Source organism: Diorhabda carinulata, chromosome X, assembly GCF_026250575.1.
Source record: "Diorhabda carinulata isolate Delta chromosome X, icDioCari1.1, whole genome shotgun sequence".
Classification (NCBI taxonomy): Eukaryota; Metazoa; Arthropoda; class Insecta; order Coleoptera; family Chrysomelidae; genus Diorhabda; species Diorhabda carinulata.
This window is the reverse complement of record NC_079472.1, coordinates 66,500,135-66,524,393: the sequence shown is the minus strand read 5'-3', so window position 1 is coordinate 66,524,393 and position 24,259 is coordinate 66,500,135. Positions and strand designations below refer to the sequence as shown.

Sequence of the window (24,259 nt, the reverse complement as noted above, 5' to 3'; positions counted from 1 at the left end):
GCGAATATGGGAACTGTCGAGTTATTAATTATACAAATAGAGTATTAACACTTCATTGATATTTATATCGATTCTTTCTGTTATAATAGGAATTATACGGAATTCTATGTAAAACATATGACACTCACCTATTTTTGTATGAGAGGAGAAGGCATTTTTTAAATTATTTAAGTCCAAGTGTTTTAAGTCAACTCCTTTAGTTTCATATGGACGTTGTTCAAAGGAGGTAGAACTATTTACGTCTATATTTTTCAACCTTTCCCCAGACTTATCATACGGTGGTGGTTGTTCACCTTTTGCTACTAAGTTTACTAGAAATTTCCCTCTACTTCCCCTATTTGTCATTTTTTTGAATTAGTTATCTAGAATGTACAAAATATAGTAAGGAATATCACTACATGCAAAATAAAATAAATCATTCTGTAGATGTTTGGAAAACTATAATTAAAATTAGCTTAATTAGAAAAAATACGTTGGTCCAAAATCAATAAAAATGATAATTTCTGTCTATAAGTACTTACCGTGTATAATAAGGTTCATCACTATTATAAACGTCTAACGATGCTGTTCTAAATATGACCACTATTACACACTATAAAAATTAATAAAATGTGTATCCGCAAGGGGGCGCTACCGTACGACATCATAAAATGATGTCACTTGGCGGGATTCTGCTGACATACTTTATCCTGATTTGTAACATCTTGTACACAATTCTCTATAATGGTGAAAATCGAACATAAGCGAAATTTAATATGCTCTGGTACAGCGTTGCCAAATAATGATGTATGAAATTTAGGAATATTTTGAATTCATATTAGATTTGCTATAATTTAACAATTTTTGCTGTGACATCGAGGTGTATGATGCCACAAGTAGAACTGATGCTCCTTTACAGGATTATGTACGCACAATATGCCACAGCAAATGCACTACATACACACTCTAACACACACACGAACACACGCGAACCTAACCTAACCTAACCTAACCCAACCTTTTTTTTAGTGTGAATGGGAAAATCTTCATAATACCCATCACAAGGTGTCCCAGGTGTGCATCGCATCACAAAACCTAACATAACATACATCTATTTCTTTATTTTTAGAAAAGTACCTATATCGAGCGTAATATGATTTCATAATACTTTTTTCCCTTATTGTTAATATTTTCATAACACTCTAATGTGATAGATACACCTCGGGCGGCTTCTACATACAAAATATCTCCTTTCAATTTTCACAAATCATCTTTTTCGACAAGTTCCTATATCGAGCGGAATTTAATTTCATAATACTTGTTTTTCATTATTATTATTATTATTATTTTCATACAACTTTTATATAATACACCTCGTACGTTCATACATCGAGCGGCGATCTAATTTCATAATACTTTTTTTCTTTATCGTTAATATTTTCATACAACTTTTATTCTGGTTTTTCTTCCTGAATTTCGGGTTTTTATAGCTACTTCTGGAGTTTTTTTCCTCTTTTTTTGGTTTTCATAGCCAATTTTCGGGTTCGAACACACTCGAACACACGCGAACACACACGAACACACGCGAACACACACGAACACACACACGAACACACACGAACACACTCGAACACACGCGAACACACACACGAACACACTCGAACACACACGCGAACACACTCGAACTATTCAAATTAAGTATTTCTATATTTACCCATATAGAAAATTCAATAAAAAATACAATATAAACTGAAAATGATAAATTGTATGTTTATTTTTCACATTAGAATAATTAGTTCACAAAATGGTTCATAACAACAAATTAAGACGTGAAATAATATTTGGACATTTTTGAATAATTTTAAAATCGAAAATATTTTTGTAAAAATACAAATAGATTTGGTGAATCGAAATAAATTTTATCGAAATGTATTTTTTAAAAAATGCAATTGAATGTGTTGATGATAATTTTCTAATTTTTTTAATATAGTTAATATTTTATTTTTAAATTATCAAAGATATCACCAAAACTAATATCGTTTTTTTTAATTATAAAGAAAAATTTCATTCGTTTTATTATCAGATGGAAAGTGTATACTTTATAATTTGTTATTATAATACAATTTAAGGAAAATATATCTTCAATGAAAGTATACTTATTTTTATATAAATTGTTAATAATTTAAAAAATATCATGAAATAAAAATGTTTGAAATTAAAATGGATTTTACATTATATGATATAGCATTTTATGGACGAGGAAAAGGGAATTTTCTAAATTGATTAAAAAAATGAAAAGTATTTCAAAAAATAAAAATATTTGTATATCAACGATAATAAATTTAGTTAAAAGACTAACCAACTTGTTATTATGAAAAATATTATCAAATTAGATTTCTATTTAATTTGAATCGCTATCTTCCGTTGTTCTTTTTTTACCAAACCTTTTGCCGCCCGGCATTAATTTGAATCGCTATCTTCCGTTGTTCTTTTTTTACCAAACCTTTTGCCGCCCGGCATTAATGGAGATGTACCGGCTCGGTCGTACGTTGATACACGAGACCTAAGTTCGGCTTTCGTATAGCAAGGTATACCGTTTTGCCAGAAACGATCTAAATCGACGGAAATTTTTGGATTCGGTTGATGTAACGATAGAAGCGGTGGCGGAGGTGGCGGAGGTGGCGACGGTAATAACGATTGCAACGACTGTAATTCTGTTATGAAAGGGAGGACTTGGGTAGCATTACATAGTAAATTATTAGTATTAAAATCATTTAAATCGTTAATTAAATCACAATCACTATCGTTATCATCAACCAAATCATCACCTAAATCAATAATATTATCAACTCTACGTCGTTTGATAATGTCGTCGTAGTCTTCATCATCAGTAAACGATTTCAAATTAATTCGAAGACGTTTCCTGTTAACGTTGACGGCCACATCATCAATTCGATTATCGGTACGATTGTCATTTCGATTCAAGGAATCTAGAATTTCGAAATAAACAACGTTTCTAGTAAAACATCGTCTACCACGAAACTTGAACGAACCTTGTTGGTTACCTTCGGTCACCAATATACGAACATTATCAGCGGAGCCGACACGCGAAAATGCAACATACAACTGACCGTGGGTAAAACAGGGGCCGTTTAAATAGACTCCGGCTTTCGTCAATGATTGACCCTGAGATTTGTTTATGGTAATACCATAAGCAAGCCGAACTGGAAATTGCGTGCGAATTATATCTTTCGGGAGCATAGTATCGCGAGAAATCATTCTTATGTGTTCGAGTGTGTTCGTGTGTGTGTTCGTGTGTGTTCGCGTGTGTTCGCGTGTGTTCGTGTGTGTGTTCGCGTGTGTTCGTGTGTGTTCGAGTGTGTTCGCGTGTGTTCGAGTGTGTTCGCGTGTGTTCGCGTGTGTTCGAGTGTGTTCGTGTGTGTTCGCGTGTGATCGCGTGTGTTCATGTGTGTTCGCGTGTGTTCGAGTGTGTTCGTGTGTGTTAGAGTGTGTTTGCGTGTGTTCGTGTAAGTTCGCGTGTGTTCGTGTGTGTGTTCGCGTGTGTTCGAGTGTGTTCGAACCCGAAAATTGGCTATGAAAACCAAAAAAAGAGGAAAAAAACTCCAAAAGTAGCTATAAAAACCCTAAATTCAGGAATAAAAACAAGAAATTATCTATGAAAAATCAAAAATTAGCTATAAAAACCCGAAAACATTGGAAAAAATTACGAAAGTAGCTATAAAAACTCCAAAATTAGGTATAAAAACCAGAACTTAGCTATTAAAACCCAAAAATTAGCTATAAAAACCCGAACATTAGCTATAAAAACCCGAAAAAGCGAAAAAAACTTCAAAATTAGCTGTAAAACCCTAAAAATTCGCTATAAAAATCGATAATTAGCTATAAAAAGCAAAAATTAGTAATAAAAACCCGAAAATTGGCTACAAAAACTCAAAAAAGTGGGAAAAACTTTGAAAGTAGCTATAAAAACTTCAAAATTAGGTATAAAAACAAGAATTAGGCTATAAAAAACCAAAAATTAGCCATAAAACTCCCGAAATTAGCTATAAAAACTCGAAAATTAGCTATAAAAACCCTAAAAAGTGGAAAAAACTCCAAAATAAGCTGTAAAAACCTGAAAATTAGCTGTAAAAACCCAAAAATTTGTCATAAAGACCCAAAAATCTGCCAAAAAAACCCGAAAATTACCTATAAAAACCCAAAAATGTGGAGAAAATTCCAAAAGAAGCTATAAAAACCCAAAAATTAACTAAAAAACCCTAAAATAAGCTACAAAAACCCAAAAAAGTGGGAAAAAAAACAAAAATAGCAATAAAAACTCAACAATTAGCTATAAAAACCAAAGATTGGCTATAAAAACCCAAAAATTAGCTATAAAATCAGAAAATCAGATATAAAACCTCGAAAATTAACTATAAAAATTTGAAAGTTAGCTACAAAAACCCAAAAAAACTTTAAAAGTAGCTATAGAAACTTCAAAATTAGGTATGAAAACTCAAAAATTAGCTATAAAATCAAAACATTAGATATAAAACCTCAAAATTTAGTCAGAAAAACCAGAAAATTAGCTATAAAAAGTCAAAAATTAACTATAAAAACAAGAAAATTGGCTATAAAAACCAAGAAAAGAGGGAAAAAACTCCAGAAGTAGCCATAAAAACCCGAAATTCAGAAATAAAAACCAGAAATTATCTATAAAAAACCAAAAATTAACTATAAAAACACGAAAATTGGCTATAAAAACCCGAAAAAACTGGAAAAAACTTCATAATAAGCTGTAAAAACCTAAAAATTAGCTGTGAAAACCCAAAAATTAGTCATAAAAATCAAAAAATCCGTCATAAAAACCCGAAAATTACCTATAAAAACCCAAAAAAGTGGAGAAAATTCCAAAAGTAGCTATAAAAACCCAAAAATTAGCTATAAAAAACCAAAAATTAGCCATAAAACTCCTGAAATTAGCTATAAAAACCCGAAAATTAGCTATAAAAACACGAAAAAACTGGAAAAAACTTCATAATAAGCTGTAAAAACCTAAAAATTAGCTGTGAAAACCCAAAAATTAGTCATAAAAACCAAAAAAATCCGTCATAAAAACCCGAAAATTACCTATAAAAACCCAAAAAAGTGGAGAAAATTCCAAAAGTAGCTATAAAAACCCAAAAATTAACTAAAAAACCCTAAAATAAGCTACAAAAACCCAAAAAAGTGGGAAAAAAAAACAAAAATAGCAATAAAAACTCAACAATTAGCTATAAAAACCAAAGATTGGCTATAAAAACCCAAAAATTAGCTATAAAATCAGAAAATCAGATATAAAACCTCGAAAATTAACTATAAAAATTTGAAAGTTAGCTACAAAAACCCAAAAAAACTTTAAAAGTAGCTATAGAAACTTCAAAATTAGGTATGAAAACTCAAAAATTAGCTATAAAATCAAAACATTAGATATAAAACCTCAAAATTTAGTCAGAAAAACCAGAAAATTAGCTATAAAAAGTCAAAAATTAACTATAAAAACAAGAAAATTGGCTATAAAAACCAAGAAAAGAGGGAAAAAACTCCAGAAGTAGCCATAAAAACCCGAAATTCAGAAATAAAAACCAGAAATTATCTATAAAAAACCAAAAATTAACTATAAAAACACGAAAATTGGCTATAAAAACCCGAAAAAACTGGAAAAAACTTCATAATAAGCTGTAAAAACCTAAAAATTAGCTGTGAAAACCCAAAAATTAGTCATAAAAATCAAAAAATCCGTCATAAAAACCCGAAAATTACCTATAAAAACCCAAAAAAGTGGAGAAAATTCCAAAAGTAGCTATAAAAACCCAAAAATTAGCTATAAAAAACCAAAAATTAGCCATAAAACTCCTGAAATTAGCTATAAAAACCCGAAAATTAGCTATAAAAACACGAAAAAACTGGAAAAAACTTCATAATAAGCTGTAAAAACCTAAAAATTAGCTGTGAAAACCCAAAAATTAGTCATAAAAACCAAAAAAATCCGTCATAAAAACCCGAAAATTACCTATAAAAACCCAAAAAAGTGGAGAAAATTCCAAAAGTAGCTATAAAAACCCAAAAATTAGCTATAAAAACACGAAAAAACTGGAAAAAACTTCAAAATAAGCTGTAAAAACCTAAAAATTAGCTGTGAAAACCCAAAAATTAGTCATAAAAACCAAAAAATCTGTGACAAAAACCCGAAAATTACCTATAAAAACCCAAAAAAGTGGAGAAAATTCCAAAAGTAGCTAGAAAAACTCAACAATTAGCTATAAAAACCAAAGATTGGCTATGAAATCCCAAAAATTACCTATAAAATCAAAAAATCAGATATAAAACCCCGAAAATTAGCTATAAAAACCCGAAAGTTATCTACAAAAATCCAAAAAGTAGCTATAAAAACTAAAAAATTAGCTATCATAACCGAAATTTAGTTATAAAAACTCAAAAATTAGCTATAAAAACCCAAAAATTAGGTATGAAAATTAGAAATTAGCAATAAAACGACAAAAATTAGCTATAAAAACCTAAAAATTAGATATAAAAACGCGAAAATTGGCTATAAAAACCCGGAAAAAGTGGAAAAAACTTCAAAATTAGCTGTAGAAACGTAAAAATTTGCTATAAAAACAAAACATTAGTTATAAAAACCCAAAAACTAGCTATAAAAACCCGAAAATTGGCTACACAAACCCAAAAAAGTGGGAAAAACTTCAAAATTAGCTATGAAAACCCGAAAATTAGCTATAAAAACTCAAAAATTAGCTATAAAAATAAGAAAATTAGAAATAAAAACCAGAAATTAGCTATAAAAACCCAAAAATTAGTTATAAACCTATAGATTAGCTATAAAACCCCAGAAATTAACTATAAAAACCCGAAAATTACCTATAAAAACTCAAAAAATTGGAAAAAACTTCAATAGTAGCTATAAAAACTCAAAAATTACCTATAAAACCCAAAAATTAGCTATAAAGCCCCAAAAAAGTGGAGAAAAACTCAAAAATTACCTATAAAATCCAAAAATTAGCTATAAAAACCTAAAATTAGCTATAATAATTCAAAAATTAGCCATAAAAACCAAAAATTAGATATAAAAACCCAAATATTACCTATAAAAGCCGAAAATTAGCTATATAAACCCAAAAAGTAGGGAAGACTCAAAAATTCGCTATGAAAAGCCAAAAATTATCTATTAAAACCAGAAATTAGCTAGAAAACTCAAAAATTAGCTATAAAAACCCAAAAAAGTGGAAAAAACTCCAAAAGTAGCAATAAAAATCCAAAATTAGGTATAAAATCCAGAAATTAGCTATAAAAACTCAAAAATATCTATATGGCTCTCCAGGAAGCTAGTGAGGCTTATTTGGTACGTTTATTCGAAGATACTAATCTGTGTGCCATTCATGCTAAAAGATTATCCAATTGGCTAGAAGAATTCGCGGAAAACGAGCATAAATACAAATTGTTTTTTTTTTATAGAATCACATTTTATCTATTTGATTATAATAGATTTTTTGTTTATATATATATATATATATATATATATATATATATATATATATATATATATATATATACATTAGCGGCGTGAAGTGGAATCCCCCCATGTTAAAATTGCGGTTAAGGTGGCATCAGCGGTAAAGTGGAATCCAATATACAGATGCCAATTAGCAAATCGAAAAAAGATAGTGCATTCGACTTGGAATTTCATCAGCTATCACATAAGGTAAAAATGGGCCGGAGTGCAACTTACACCATATTTGAATGGATTTTAAATAAAAGTTCACAGAGTTTCTGTTGTATGGCTCTGGTATCGCTTATTTGTATATGTAGGATTAAATGAACGGTCAGATTGGCATCCGTGTATATATTGACCATTTAGCGGACACTCTGGCTTCTGTATATCTATCTAGTATAAATCAAATTTTCCGTCGCACCAATGTTGCTCTTGATAATATTCTGTTTTTTCATCAACTGAGGCAACGTATCAAAACGTTATAAGTAATATGTCGATAATTTTCGTCTGTAAAAAAATCTAAAAATCATCTAATTCCAATAAAAATCTCTCAAGTGTTTATAGAAGATATGAGAATATCAGAAAATAATGGTTTTGGATGTTCATGTAAACGCTTATTGACGAATAATTGTTAATATCTTTTTTCTTCAAGTAATAAAATGAACAAAAATGTTGATTATCCATTTTTGAACAAGTCAATGTGAAAAATTGAGAAAATTCTATTTTGCAAACCGAAGCTAACGTAACCTGACCAGGTGGCCGTGAGCGTGTATAATTATCGTTAGTGTTACATTATCTATGACATAAAATGTAATAATTAGATACTCAATGAATCAACAAAACAATGATTAGGTTCAGTTAGGTAAAAGTGAATTCTCAATATCATAACATCAAACTCTCCATGATTCAATATGAATCGCTTTGAATAATGAGTGAATCATTAATACAATAAATACCAGTATATGGCAATCCTTATATCTATCAAAACAGTTTGAAGGATGTCTGATAACTTCATTTCTTGATTAAAATTATTGCTTTTAAGTAATACTTTTTGTTTTATATTAATTATGAATTCTGCTCTCATTTCTTATTACAACAATAATATGAATTTGTGATGTTTTTTGAAAAGATAACCTCGACATCAGGTAATTTAAGTATGCTAAGGAATGTCAACAAACACTGAGACAAGAGAAACATAACTGCCCAAAATTGCATTCAAAGATTGTTCAGACATTAATTTAGTACTTTCCGCAAGACAATCACCAGCGATTTCATCACTTGAAACATCAATTTTCATATTATTTGAAATATTCATCTCAAGAGTTCCTAATATATTGTTTGCATCCTGTGGTTCATATTTTGTTTCAACTGGTGCTGCTTGTAGCAGCGAGAACTCAAACGTTGACATATCTGATACGGTGGACGAAGGAACATATTCGGATTCTGAAGTAAGAGATGGATCCGATATTGAAACTAAAACCAAATGTTATTTCAACAAGATTGGTAATGATAGAAATAATAATAATATTGTTGATGTACTGAGCCAATTTCTCAAAATTTTTTAGAAATACAGTCAATTCTCCAGTCCGAAACTGTTAATTGAATATTGATGCTAATTTTCAGACTGCTCCACGACCACCAGTGATTCTATCTTACTCAGAATGTTTTGAATTTGTTTCATTAAAGTACTCATCAAGTGTGTGTAGGCAACTATTTTTTATTATTTCCAACAGCAAGGTATGTTTTTGAAAAGTGAAATTCTACATGCATCATTCGTGCTAAGTTAGTGTCGAAGTATATTTTTTACAAATGCTAAAAATTCAGCGAAAATATGTTTTCAGTCACAAGAGACGGAAACGTCAACTATCGTCTCCAATACTTATCCCTCTTATAATATATAGTATTGACGACTTCAAATTATCAATGGAAAAGAAGGAATCGTTTTTATATTGAAAATGCATTTCTGAACTTTTATTTATTGAAAAGGAGATTACAAGTGTGGAAATACCGTGAGATTTAAAAACAATGTATTATTAGTTTGACATTACTCGTTAATCATTTAGATTTGTCTGTAAGTCATTTTGCACTTTCCTGGCTAATACCACGCCGAACATTGAATTACATCCACAACGAAGAGCGTGATGCCGATCGACCGACAATCGAGACAGACATCTCAATGTTTCGCAATTGCAAGGAGAGAGGTATAGCCACCGACTAGTTTCGACCTTGTTATGATCTCATCAGGATGGCATAATACTCTCTCGTCTGGTACCCCTAAACCAGACTGAAAATTACGATGATACCCTTTGCTTGGATAAAATTCCCACCAATATGAGAGTCCCAAAGAATCAGTTACAGCTTATTGCAATTACAAAGACACGATAAAATTATTCTGAGGAGAGAACTTCTTGCAAAAAATAGCAGCTGTGTTACTCGGTAACGAGTGGACAATTCATGAAAGTAGATATGCGAACAGTCACAAATTTACATTATTTGTTCTACAACAAATTTTCATTTCGCAGTCAGACTAGGTGGTCTGTAAACGTAGATGGGAGCATTCCAAGTGGATTCGTAATAGGACCCTATTTTATTGAAAAATCGGCAAATGGATAGAGTTTCAAGTCGTTTACCGCTACTTCTTAAGGCTTATCAATTTCAAAGAAGGAGTTATCCTTTTTCGAAAGTGAAACTCCATTTTTCTTCTTTAAATGGCGTCGAATAGCTTGATGCATTTATATCAGCATATTATAAAAATCAGCTAGACACAGCAAGTATCATTAAGGGCCCTAATCAAATGGTTCATAGGTGGAAGTTTCATAAACAACATTTAAATAGTACAAAAACTATACAGTTCAGAGTTTTTAGGTTTCGGTATAAGTTATGGGCCAATTCAATCTAAAAGAAGAGCCACATTGTTCAAATTTGGCAGAATGAAATACAGGATGACTCAAAAATGTGAAACTGTTGTAGAGAGTTTGTTGTTCTTCTGTACATGTATATACTTTTCAAAACGAGGTTCGAGTTTTATCAAATCTTTAAGTTGGAGTGGGCCTAAAAACTTTTATCTACGACAGAATATTTGGGTTGTGCGTTTCAAAGTACAGAAGGTGGTAACCTGCATATGACTTTCACGAGGAACTAGTGGAATACCGTATATGGAATATGAAAAAATATTTCTTGTTACGATGGCAAATTGCAACAAATTGAAATCTAAGATACAAAATGTCTCATGTGAAAAATTCAACTTTGTTCTAATAAGACGTTATTGAACAATTGTAATCAATTTCAAAACATGCTGAATTTGTATTCAAATACATTCAAAAAAATTGAAAATGAACAGCTGTTCAAAAGTTGAAGATATTGATAGAGTTAAGAATATTTATTTAATCAGATTTTAAAAGCTGAAACAAAATTTTATGGTACAAGAGAATATATTTGTTAACTGTTGAATACCAAAAATCATAAAATCGTTTCTCATCTCTTTGAATAATGAAAATTAGATAAAGTGCTGAAATAAAAGAATAAAACAAAGGAATTCTTCAAGGGATTTAATGAAAAGGAATGTTTCAACAACAGCTAATATTCAGGTCGAGGATCATGCTCGCCAATGGTATTTTATCCATTTTATCCCAAGCATGCTCTATGGCATTCCCATCTCTTTTGAAATCACTCAATCTGGATGTGGTCTCGCATATCATTATTAAAGAACTACCCATCTTTGTATTAGCATCACGGATTCTTCTTTCATCTTTAAGATCAATAAACCAATGAAAATTCTTCTTCCTACGATTTTTTAAGCATAACGAAGATTTGCAGTTGGATAACTATCATCAATATTGTTTGTTTGGGTCCTTTTTCGTCTGTCTGTGTTTAGCCCGCTTGTAATAGCCCGAGGAGACTCTTTAATAGTTATTTTTTTCTTAGTATTATCAAAATCAGCCAAAAAATTTGTTCAGCTATTCAATATTTTTATAAAATAAAAAAATGAAAATAAGCAATTCTGGATGCAGGTTGCTTATCATAGATCACAAAAATGGAATAGAGAAATTTTCAAAAAACATCACCAAAATAAAACTAACGTTTATTCTGAGACATCGACAACAGAAGGGTTTCTGTGATCTACCATATTGGTGACTCTGAAATAATGTCCAGTTTTTTAGTTTTTTAATCAGCTCTTAAATGTTCGGAGAGATTTGAATGTTGCTTCGAATAGTCAGTAAAAAATTAGATTTGAATTGGCACCTTTTGCTTATAAGCTTCAATACGGATCTCTGAATATGATCACAATTTTAAACTAAAATGGTTAATTTTTTGGTTCGTCCCAAACATACTTGCGACATGTAGCGATACGTTCGAATAAATAATAATCAAATTATGCTCAAACAACTCATAGAAATGGATATATGTAAATTAAGACCAAGAAAGCAAAATGCATTTAAATCACCATACACTTTGGCGTAACCAATACGTTGATTCTAAATATATTTTTTAATATGCCACTTCCTCCGTTACAAGTATAACATTCATATACTGCCATCAAATCTGCAGAATGAAAGTTATTTAATAAACTCAAATATATCTATTTCAACGTTGCCAAATTATCAAGCTGCTAACCTGTCCGTTGAATATATTTTGCAAATATACATTGGTGTATATTGAAGGATTCCTGGCTATACCGTAAAAGTACCGACGCCAATTTGACCGCTGGATCTATATATATATATATATATATATATATATATATATATATATATATATATATATATATATATATATATATATATATATATATATATATATATATATATATATATATATATATATATATATATATATATATATATATATATATATATATATATATATATATATTGAAAGTAAAAACGGTTCTTTTCAGAACCACAAATAAAATTTATGATAGTAATATAATATCTTGATATAAAAATAGGATATTCGTTTAAAAACATTGAAATATAAGAGGAGGATGTGATTGTTGATTGGATAAAGAAGACACGCACGCACACACGCACACACGTGCACACACACACACACACACACAGACCCGCGTACACACACACACACACACGAGATAGAGAAAATTATTATTTTTAACTAACAAATTTTAGTCAATATCGACATAAAATAATTGAAAGTTTATAAAACACATTAGATCTACTATATCGTTGGTAGGTCCCGACAAATCTAGAAGGTAACAACCTACATTACATCGATCGATGAAAATGTTATATATATAACAAAATATATCAATTATTGAACCGAAATTCAAAAAATTCTTGTTTCATCAAAACAAACATTTGTTTTTCATTTTCTTCATAAATAAATGAAAAAATTGTGGCCCTGGTAAGGGCCATTTGTTATTATTGTCGATTGTCGTCGTACCCATCATCAGTCCGATAATACTTCTCAATTTTTGTACTATCTTTCTGTCAGAAAAAAAATATTCTTTTTATTTCTTCTTTTTAGGAGCGGCGGCGGCGGCTTTTCTTGCTTTAGGAGAGGAGCTGCTAGCAGCTGCTTTCGCAGTTTTCGGTTTTGGTGCTTTCGGCTTTTTCGTGGGACTGCCTTTATTGGATTTTTTTGCTTTAGTAGGATTCTTCGTTTCAATTTCTGATGAAGCGGCACTGGTTGTATTGGAATCGGCGACTCCTCCTTTAGCCGAAGATTTTTTGTCTGTTTTTTTGGCAACTTTAACGCCTTTCTTATCAGTAATCGGTATTGTTGTTGTTGTCGTCGAAGTTTTTGAGGAAGCCGCTGCTGTACCTGTCGTTTTTTTGTCTTTATTAGATTTCTTAATACTTTTCGATTCATCCTCTCCTCCTCCTCTAATAATAGCATTTCGTTTTGCTGCTGTTACAATTTTTTTGGATTTAGTTACGCCTGGTGTAGAAGCGGCTGTTTTCTTTTTCTTTTTGTCAATAGCATTCGTTTTAGCCGAAGTACCACCAGTTGAAGTTGCCGAAGCTAACTTGAATGATCCGGAAGCTCCTTTACGTTTAGTTTGTACCAAAGATCCCGATAGTACAGATGCTTTCAAATATTTTTGATGAATGGCGCTACTTTTTCTGCATCAACTTTGTAATTGGTAGCAATATACTTTTTAATTGCTTGTAAAGATGAGCCTCCGCGTTTCTTTAAACCTTTGATGGCATTGTTTTCCATTTCCAAAGCCGGTGGATGAGTTGGTTTGGTCCTAGGATGTTTAGCTTTTTTTTCCTTTTTATTTATTGGAGATGACGAAACCTGCGGTGAATTAGACGCAGACGTTGCGGTTACAACCGAAGTTTGATTTTCTGTATCCGCCATAACTACTAACAACCTTGTGTTATATCGTCGATAAACTACACTAAACTGATATAAAAAAAATAATGGATGTAGTTTTATATTTCGTTTTATAAAATTTCACCTCTATATATACTTAGTAGTATAAAATACTTTTAACTTTTACAGGAGATGTATATCAATTTAACAATATACTCATCTGATCAGACCATCAGATCAAGCCATTATCAAAACAGCAATAAATTCTACATTGACTAATAATCGTAATTGATAAATAACAGCAGTAAATACACTCACGCTTCCTAAAATCAAATGGAAACTCACTGAAACAAAATATGTAATTACTTGAAGTACAATAATACTTTAATTACTTTGAAGTACAAGCAATCGATCTTCAATCAATTGAAGCTGAATTAATGGAGAACTGATACAAAATATTTGCGTCCATAGGTATCACCTAATAAGTCGTTCACTTTTGCTTTCTAAAGATATTTCAAATTGTCAAAAATTTGAAAAAAAAAAGTATGGATATTATTAAAACAAGACATTTCACGACATCTTTTTATTCCAGGATGCAGAAATTACCAATGTGGTTTTTATATAATTCAGAAAATTCCACTTTTCTAATTCTATTTGTAACAAAAAATCATCCACTGCGGGACATAATGTTATTAACTGCTGTTCATATTTTCCAGTTTTATGTGTAAGCTAAATGATATTTTAAATCCACTGGAGCTAGGTCAATTAGTGGTCAGTTCTTTAGGAATTTGTTTTGGTATACTTCGTTTGTCATCGGTAAGTGACTTGACAATAATTCAGTTATTCAATGAGTAGTGTTTTCGTATCAAAACAAGTGATGAACATTTTTTGATAAGAAAATATGAATTACATGCAAATTATAAAAAGAGATATTTATGATAGCATATTCAAGCTTCAGCGGCGTTTAGACAATCTTTTTACGAGTACTTTACTCAAATTGATTGAAAAAAAAAGCCAAAGAAATTCTAAAAACTATTATATATGATGATAACATGAATAACATTATTTCGATAAATTTTTTTTCTTAATGTTCGATACCCCCAATTTGACTCCTCTCGATTACTTCTATGAGGTTATTTAAAATCTAAAGTGTATTCTAATAGACCAGGCAATATTGCTGATTCAAAAGTTAGAATAGCGGAAGAAATTAACAAAATAACCCTTGAGGTCATACAAAATGTACGAGAATTCCAAAATTGCCTTCGTTATTGTCAAGAAGTGGATTGCGGGTATTATGAAAATTCAATTGAATTGTAAAGTAGATTGAAAAATACGTTCTAAATATTATGCGACATTATTATCTTCGTTCTACATAAAGTTTGGTGATAGATACACTATCAAAATTGCTCATCTTAAAAATTATTTTTCTCAGTTAAAATTGCACCAAATTTAAAAACTTCATATTACTGAACAGAGAACTGAAATCTCTTTCCAATAAAGTGCCACACGACCCCCTTACTTATTTAAAATTTTAAAAGGGGTGCTTATAAATCTGGAGGGAAGGGGGTTAGGGGGGGGAATAATATTTTCATATTGTAAATTATGAATGTAAGAATAAAAATAGACCATAATAACGCTATAATTGAATTTACTCCATACATATGGACCGCATTGTACAGTAATTTATTTGACTTATTTTATTAGGTCTACTCTAATTTCTACTTCTTTGATTACTTTGAGAAAATCAATCGAAGTGAAGTATAAAGGTTTTTCACATTATATTGCGGAGGAGCCATTGTATTTTTACATTTATTCGAATTATTTCTCTCGTTATTTAAATTTTGTAATTTCAAAGATGATTTTTCGTTTAGATCATTATGATGAAGGTGTAAAACTAACATTAACGAATAAAATTCTCAATCTATCTTTACATCGGATTCTAGGTCCAATTCTATATAATGCGTTAATCTATGAAATTCATATTATAAAATTTCACAAGCTGCCTAATCATTATATATCATTTTACATTTATTCAATATTTTGCTGGAAAATTTGAGCTTTGGTGATTTAATAGTGAGTTTTTTGTACATGGCTGGTGTAATTTCTCAGCTAGCTGTCGATTGTGCCCTTGGAACACTTTTGTATTATCAGGTAAGAGGTAATGTAAGGAAACAATAACTTTGTTCGTGGGAAAAACTTCGAATCAGTTTGGGGACCGACCACATGCGCACTTTCAAAATTGTCGTTCAAGTGGGGGTGAAATCATCGTTCCTCGCAAACGACAATTTTGAAAGTGCGCGTGCGATCGGTCCCTAAATAATTGGGAATCTGACCCACGAACAAAACTTATTTGTTTGCTACCAGATGAGGCCAGCTGGCACTTTGATTGATTTTCATCCTAGATGAAGCTACGTTAAATTCATAATACTCAGAGATTTCTCATTGGATTATCTACTTTTTTCAATTCAAATGAAAAGAAAAATTAATAATTATTCGAAAATTAATTTCTTATACTCAGAAAAAATAGGTTTATTATCTTGAGCATTTTCTGAAATAGCGACTGAAATATATGTGAAAAAATGAGAAAAAAACTACTGAAAGCATTTACCCACAAGGAAATCTCACTTTCAGGCTAGCCTTTTACCAGAAGCAATATTTGACAGTAATTGGATTGGTTTAACAGTTTAATGTTTTGAAAAAGGATGTAATCTTTTTCTTACATCACTCCCAGAGAATTCCCCAACTAACAGCTTACAACTTAGTTGACATGCATATGATGTCATTTTTGAAGGTATGTAGATGTTTCCATTATTCATAGAGTTTATAATGAGTACACGCATATCTTCATGTTCAATTCTAGTCCGATAACCTTCCCCCGAAAGGCATTGACTCCTCTCCAGGTAGTGGACAGTAGAGCGCCTCCCAAATATGTGTTGTACTGTTTGGCGAAAAAAGCATAAAATAAGGAGAATTGAGTATATATTTAAAAAAACAAAGAAAAACTATTACGAAGCAGAAAGAAGAGTTGCGTGAAAGCAAACTATACACGAACGTCAGTCAGCGACTGTAGACACACTGCTCAAGGGGCACGCACAATTCCCAAGTTGTTAGCACTTTTGATGAAATGGGCAACAAACTCGCATGGAACATGCTCTGCTATTTATATGGTTTGCTTGCAGAATGTACGGTTGTCGTCTTATGCCACAGATCAATATCGTTTCCTGACTCAGGCTTCTTGGCTGAATTATGAAATGGATTGTCTATAACTCGAGTGTTCCTCCAGTAAGACTTCAACTAATTCTTTACTATGTTTCTATTAGCTAGTGCTTTTAGAGTTCCCACGCTAGCCACTTTGTAGTCTTAACCTTTAAGTCTTTTAGCAAAAGCACTATCTTCCTAGAGAATAAAAGTAGCGAGGTGTCCTTCAGCATTGCTCGTGATGACCCTCTAATTTTTCACATTCAGGTCTTCGCTTTGGCCTTTAATGAGTTTGAGTATTTTCTCCGATGGTTAATCTTAGCTTCAAGGGTAATCGGCTAATACATATCTTAGATTGAGATATATCTGCCTTAAGGAATGTTTCTTCCCAGGGTTTCAGGGTTAACTGCGTTTTGCAGCTTCTCCTAGGTGTCTTCGTTTCCGTAAACAAGTGCAAGCCGGCGCTCTTAAGTTTTGAATGTTTCATTGGAAGGTTCTTCCTCTGTTGATGAGGAACTTCAGTTTCTTTCTAATCGCTTTATTTATTTTGATCTTTTCGTCGCCGTTCAATTTTAAAGCATCAAGATTGATGCCGACTTCGTCGTCGGTTGGATGTAGCAATGCTTCCTCGTATTTCTATATGTCCATTACTTTAGATGTTTTTCGAGGGTCATCCCTCTCTATTTTTTTCTCTGGTATATATACAGATCGCACGACTAGCTTGGAAAAACAAGTCCCCCGAGGCATATCCTTGCTTGCCCCAGGTGAGAACTTCAAACCAGAGTTAATCTGAGGTTCGCACACTAGCAGTCCCCCTTAAGTATATAGTCTTTGCCTACAATGTTCCGCACTAACTTGGGTGGATTCTTATTGTGGTTCACATTTCACTTGACCGGCCAAGGCAAACCCTTGTACACAGTTCCTCATCAAACACCAGAAAGGAGAAAACCCGCTCCGACCCCACCTTGAACAGTGTAAGCATGCTCATTTTCAGGAATAAAACTGAGTGGAACCTTCTCTTCCACACTGTACTCCTGATATGTTATATAGCACTTATCAGCAGTCAACTGTCACCACTAAAAAGTGACTGCCACTTTATCAACATCAAAGTCTCGTAACTCCTCAGAAAGCATCAGTAAACAAAAACCTCAAAGAAATAACTCAAAAGTTGAAAAGGTAAGTCAAAATTCTAAGCAATGAGGAGAGCAAGGAAGAGTATAAATACTTGAATGCCATAATAGAAAAGAAGTGGACAATTGAATGACTATCTCAAAGAACTCATCTTCCTATACTACAACTGAATTCTCTGAAACTCAAAGTTCATTTGAGTCGGTTCCACTATAAAAGCGTTATACAGTTTCAAAATAATTTTATCGCTGAACGTGTAACACCATTTATCTGTAAAAACATTCGAACAATAGATTCATGAATTGTGACAAATTGGAAGCACTTCTTGATTTTATTGGATATTTTCTTGATTTTTAGGTTATCAGAATGGCATTCTCCCTTTTCACTGTAATGCATATATTCAACTTCGAATTGTAATTTTAAAAAGTAGTTGAAATAAAGACATAATAAAGGCATAATAAATTTTTATTTTTCTATTCATACTAGATATACGAAAGTTTTTGTAACCTAATATAGAAGACTTCACTTTGTTACATCGTTCCACATTGAAATGAATGATGATATTGTTGTAATATTATTACTCCTCTAATTAGAAAGCTTCTCAGAACTAGGTTTTCACAAATAACAATTTCGTGAGTCAACATCTATTTTTTTTTCCAATATTTTTGCCCCTGTTACGCTGTCAAAAGCTTTCTCCATATCAGTAAATCCAAATATTGTATCGGTATCTCGACAAACAGTTTTATCTATAAGTTATTTGGTGATGGATACTTGATCTTGTAGACTTTCATCTTTGCGGAATCCGCTTTGTGCATCGATTAGAGTATTTTCTACTTTTGGTCTCAATTTTTTGTTTAGGATTCTCTCTTAGACATTCATCGATATACATAGTTATTCCTCTATATTTGTTACATTGCTTGTTATCTCAGCATAGCTTTCAACATTTAAGGTGTTATTTTGTCCCAACCCACGGCTTTTCCATTTTTTAGCCATTTGATCGCTTCAATAACTTATTGCTTCGTTACCCCCTCTTCGTATTCATCGTTTTTATATCTTTTACTTATTATATTAATTTCCTCATTAAGATCGATATCATCTTCTGTTCCCATTAGTTGCATAAAATACGACTTCCCATTATTTGTGTGCTTGGTGATCGATTCGGTTTTTTGCTCCAGTTTCACATGTTCTTTGGATGTATCATTCCCGTGTTGGTCATATATATCTGAGGAGCAAAGACTTAAATGTAAAATTATCGTTTTTTTTTTTACTTTAATGAGAAAATGGGTCTTAAGAGGTAATAAGTAGGTGGAATACTTTTTTGTTTCAAGTAAAACTGATTGAGGAGTTTATATAAAATAGGATAGTATCTGAAATAAGATAAATACTGTTTTTTAAACTAGCTATTACTAAAAAATTGATATTTTTGAATTCATGATATGGAATATAAACTTTTTGAAGTAGAGTGAACAGGATTGTACTCTGATCGCAATGAAAAAGAACCTATAGAAGTAAAACTGAATTTTATTTATAAATGTAGCAAACGATATAAGAGATCAAGCAAAAGAAACTAAACAACTAGTCCTCCACCCTTCTCGTTACAGTCACAGACTGGTTAATCATCCTCACATTCGGCATTCAGGAATGTGGTCAGGAATGTCTTGAAAATTGAAGTTTCTCATCTTGTTGCTAATTTTTATCGTAAAGTAACAGAAACGTCCGTAAATTTTGAAATTTTTCGACTTTGACTTCATTTTATATTTTCATTATATTATATTATACTGGTTAATAGGTGATTTCAAAGAATACTCCTGGAATAACTGTGATGATATAATAACAGTTTGGTCAACAAAAGAATACAAATAGACTAAGTTGATATTGATAATAAAACACTTAATAATTGAAAATGATTTATTGAAATCACAGATAATGGTTTATTAATAATATACAATTAAAATTGTTTGACAGATATTATAAATAAGATTCACTTCATTCAAAAGACCACAAACATTAATTGCATTCAAAGCAGTAGTTGAATAACTCCATAAAAACACTAGCGCTGTTAGGTTAGGTTAACATAATTACGAATAAGTTTTCGATAAATAAAAATTCAAAATATATACACACTTACATGCACGCACGCACACACACAGATATGATTCAAAGACCAAAATTTACAAATGACACGTGACATAATTATGAAGTTTGTTGATTCTTGGATTCATTGAATTTTTGATTCATTTGTGGTTACGAAAGTTGTTTATTTTTGTTTTGCTTTTTTTGCTGCAAAATTATTTTTGCTTACGCTAAGAGCGCTGTTAGAATTAAAATTGATTAAATATAGGACGAACAAGGTAAAGTTATAACTACAAACAAAGCAGTTTCGGTAGTTCATATTATTGGTTGTTATCAAAACAATATTTTATCAGTTGCATAACTTCGTACATTCAATTCATAATATTCACACCATTTGTATAGAAGTATTTTTGACGTTCTATCTCGAATTTGGTTTCATCAAACTACTATTTGACATAGAAAAACAGTTGGTGATATTTATACCAAAACCATATCAATACCATCGGATATTTGGATATTTCTTGCCATACCTGCTAATGGATAAGCTTACATTGGATAATGCTAGAAAATTATCGTATATTCTTGATGAAACTAGCAAAATCCATTTTTATATTTTGATTTCAACTCAGAATCGAATGTTTTATTCTAGTGCTCAGACTTGATCTTCATTCCTCTGAGATGGAATAGAGCAAGATTCATCATTAACCTTTGAAGTCTTGTAAAATCAATTTTTATCAAGTCCACCATTAGAAAAAAAATGACTTTGCAAGAAGCGATCAGCACGATTGAACTATGCTAGGTTAAAAACCATCAGTATAGAGATATGGAATTTAATCTTGGAACGTGTCTCGAAGATCGTGGCGATGCGGTTTAGGAACTTCCTGGCTTTTAGTTGTCTAGTAGAAATCAAACGAGAGAGATTTATCTTGAGGAAGGTCGTAACGACGCCACCTTGTATTTATGGTACAAAAATCGCTGGAGAAAGTTGAGTTAATTTCTATTAAATTCGTAGTTATTTGTAGCATTTTATTTATATGAAACATTTCATGAACTGCAATGGATCCACAAAGACCTAAATTAGACGAGCCCAAAAACCAGTTCTTGGAATTTATCTAGACAAAGACCTCTAAAACGTACCTTATAAATTAGAGCAATTTATATATGAAGACCTGAAAAAGTGATGTATTCCAAGGATGCAAGTAAATGATATTTGGCTAGCCCACATTCTATACATTGGAATATGGCATCGTTTTCTCTCAGGCTTTTTTTTGGATATAATTGTCAAATGTACCAATGATGAAATCGAACGTATTTTTTTAATCAACTCTAAGCGTGATTACTGTACGATGTACGGCTGTTTGATTGAGTGTACTGACAATCTCTTTTCTCTCCATGCCTTTCTATATTTCGTTTGCTCTTTTATTTCTTCTCATTCTATCCTCATTATCTCAGCATCTTCTTCCAAATTATCAATCCATATTTGTCTTGGTGTTTCTCTATATTTTTTACTAGCTATTTTGGCTTCGATGAGATTTGGGATTTTTAAAACATTGTCTTGTACATTACTTACAAATCCGAAAAGTATAGTTTGAACGTGGTTACCATGTGCGATGCAAAAACATATTACATATGCAGTACATAATATGTTCTAGATCCTACCGGAGGAATTTATGGAACAAATCTAAATTGTACGAGGGATAACTGGTTCACTTCTTGTTAGAAAAAATGCACAATGGTTGAGATCATTAGAATAACAAATCTGATATACCAAAAGTATTGGTGGAAGCTAAGGAAGATTGGTCAATTAATTATTGTGCTTTGGTGTTATTTGAACAAAAAAAAAATACGACGGTTTTTGACGTCACTTGTGCTTATTTTAACTACAGTCCCACTTTATGGTTCCAGGTTTGAAATCAATTTTCAAATCATAAATCTCAATATGAATTCATACATTTCACCTACATATTGAACAAAACGGAATATTTGAAAATTGTGGTAGAAGCATACATATATGTTGGTATAATAAGGGAACTCTTAATGTTCTAATGAGAAAAATGTAAATTTGAGGAATAAATTCAGTATACATTAATTGCGGCATGAAATTTGATGAGCAAATTTTAAAGAAATCTTTGGAGTTCTGTTAAGGACAGTGTAGACTATGTAGAAGCCAATTATCTGAGAGAAGATTTAGGAATGTCGCAAATGTCACAAGTAAGTTATTGGTAAGTATATCAGCAATAAATAATTGAGAACTATTAGAAATTATAAACACGCTTTTGTTGTAATATGCTGATTTTTTATTTTCTTCCACAAATTTACTCCATGAAATCAATATCAACAATTAACATACTTATTTCACGTGTCAAAATTTATTTTTACAGGTAGATTATTGCGATTTTGATCATTCAGCAATGTGTCACGTATTTTTTAGGACTAATTTGTACCCTGCTCGGAATTTATTTTTTTTTTCATAATAAGCCACACTCGTCAACTACCAAACTAGATATACATGTACTTCAGTGAGTAAAAATGGTTCGTACTATTAAAGTTAAAATATGAAATTATAAATAGAGACATCCTCTTACGTTACTCTGTATCTCAACCGACGCAGACCCGCACTGCTCGATTTCCATTAACGGCGCTGTTAATAAATTTTATGATTATTTATCGGTTAACTATACGTACCAATTTATGTGAGAAAATAATGACATGTCATACCTTGAAACCCAAGTTTATCAATTTCCTAACTTGCAAAAGTGGAACCTCTAAAATAAATTTTGATGACCAAATTTTTTTCTCTCTGAAGTACATTTAAATAAATTTATTTTTTCATACCTATAACTTGTTAACAAAAAATAATGCGATACAATTACGACTTAAACTAACTTATCTAACAAAGAGATTTTCACAGACATTTCACAATAAAGTAGATATATTAACACTTACTCCTAATAGTTATATTATCTCGGTTATCATCATCAACTACGTTACTAACACCTTGTCTCAGACTAGCTGGTCCCTTGGACGCACTTTTTATTGAAGATATATTAACATCCTCGGAATTGTTCAATAAATACTCCAAATCTTGACTAATACTATCCAACATACCGTCAAGATTATCACTTTTAACAGCAGTATTTCCACTATTAGTACTAGTGTTTTTACATTTTTGATTTTCGGGAGACAGCAGCTTTTCACTTATTTCAGGAGAATCTGTTTCAGTCTCACTAACTTCTTCTACCGTACTTAAATTTTTCTCACAAATGATGCTCTCGTCATGACCATCAGGTTGAGTTCTTTCTTTGTATGATGTTTCTGTACCTCGTGCAAGTACAGGTGCTTCAATGTGATAATCTAAAAGAGTCGTAATGGTTTTATCAGGACTAAGGGAAGGTATGGAAGTGGAAAATATGTTACGATTTGTTTGACATTGAATACTTGAGGCCACTAGATCCAACTCCACACAAACTTTGTTTGAGAGGATGTCTGGAGAACATAAAGTCGAAGCTGAAACAAAAACAATTCGAATTAAATTATACATTATAAAGATTTTAGGGTAAGGTTTGTATGAAATACTAGTATTATACCTATGAATATTTTTCTAGGATATATAGTGGAGCTGAGGAATTCTTCAATTTCTTTTCTTTTTTTTCTAGTGACAGTGAAAAAGTGATTGTCAAAGCATCACGCTACTAAAAGAATGTATGGAATGTATCGGTGACTACGTTACCAAAATGGTATGGAAATGGGATGGAAAAATCAGCAAATGCGATATGTACCTTTGCGAGTTAACCATCCAATGATAAGGAAAGTGAAGTTAACAAAGATCTCTTTCCATATATGAACTCAAAACGACAACATTATAGAACTTTTTAATCTGGAATCAGTTAAACGAAAGCACACGTGATCCAATGGTATAAAATGTGTTATTTATTTTTTTTTTGTAAAGAATTTGAACGTTGCAGACCCCCTAAATTATTTTTTACGAGGACACCCTTTAAGATATGAAGATGATTTTTGTGATCAGTTGCTTTAAGCAAGATCAGACGTATT

General features: G+C 31.4%; 2 protein-coding genes across 3 annotated transcripts in view; one reads left to right on the top strand and one right to left on the bottom strand.

Moving 5' to 3' along the window:
• Positions 1-14,527: 14,527 nt before the first annotated feature.
• Positions 14,528-18,550, top strand: LOC130900582 (odorant receptor 33a-like). Its single transcript, XM_057811280.1, is given in 5 exon segments — positions 14,528-14,622; positions 15,853-15,958; positions 16,439-16,489; positions 16,491-16,598; positions 18,491-18,550. Coding segments are annotated over 5 exon segments (420 nt in total).
• Positions 18,551-20,027: 1,477 nt separating this feature from the next.
• LOC130902233 (uncharacterized) overlaps positions 20,028-24,259 on the bottom strand; it is a 384,279-nt gene continuing 380,047 nt past the window's right edge. For both annotated transcript variants that reach the window (XM_057814189.1, XM_057814190.1), the window contains one exon: positions 20,028-23,713. In XM_057814189.1, coding sequence (XP_057670172.1) covers positions 23,142-23,713 — 572 coding nt within the window. In that variant the 3' untranslated portion in view covers positions 20,028-23,141. The remainder of the gene's footprint in view (positions 23,714-24,259) is intronic.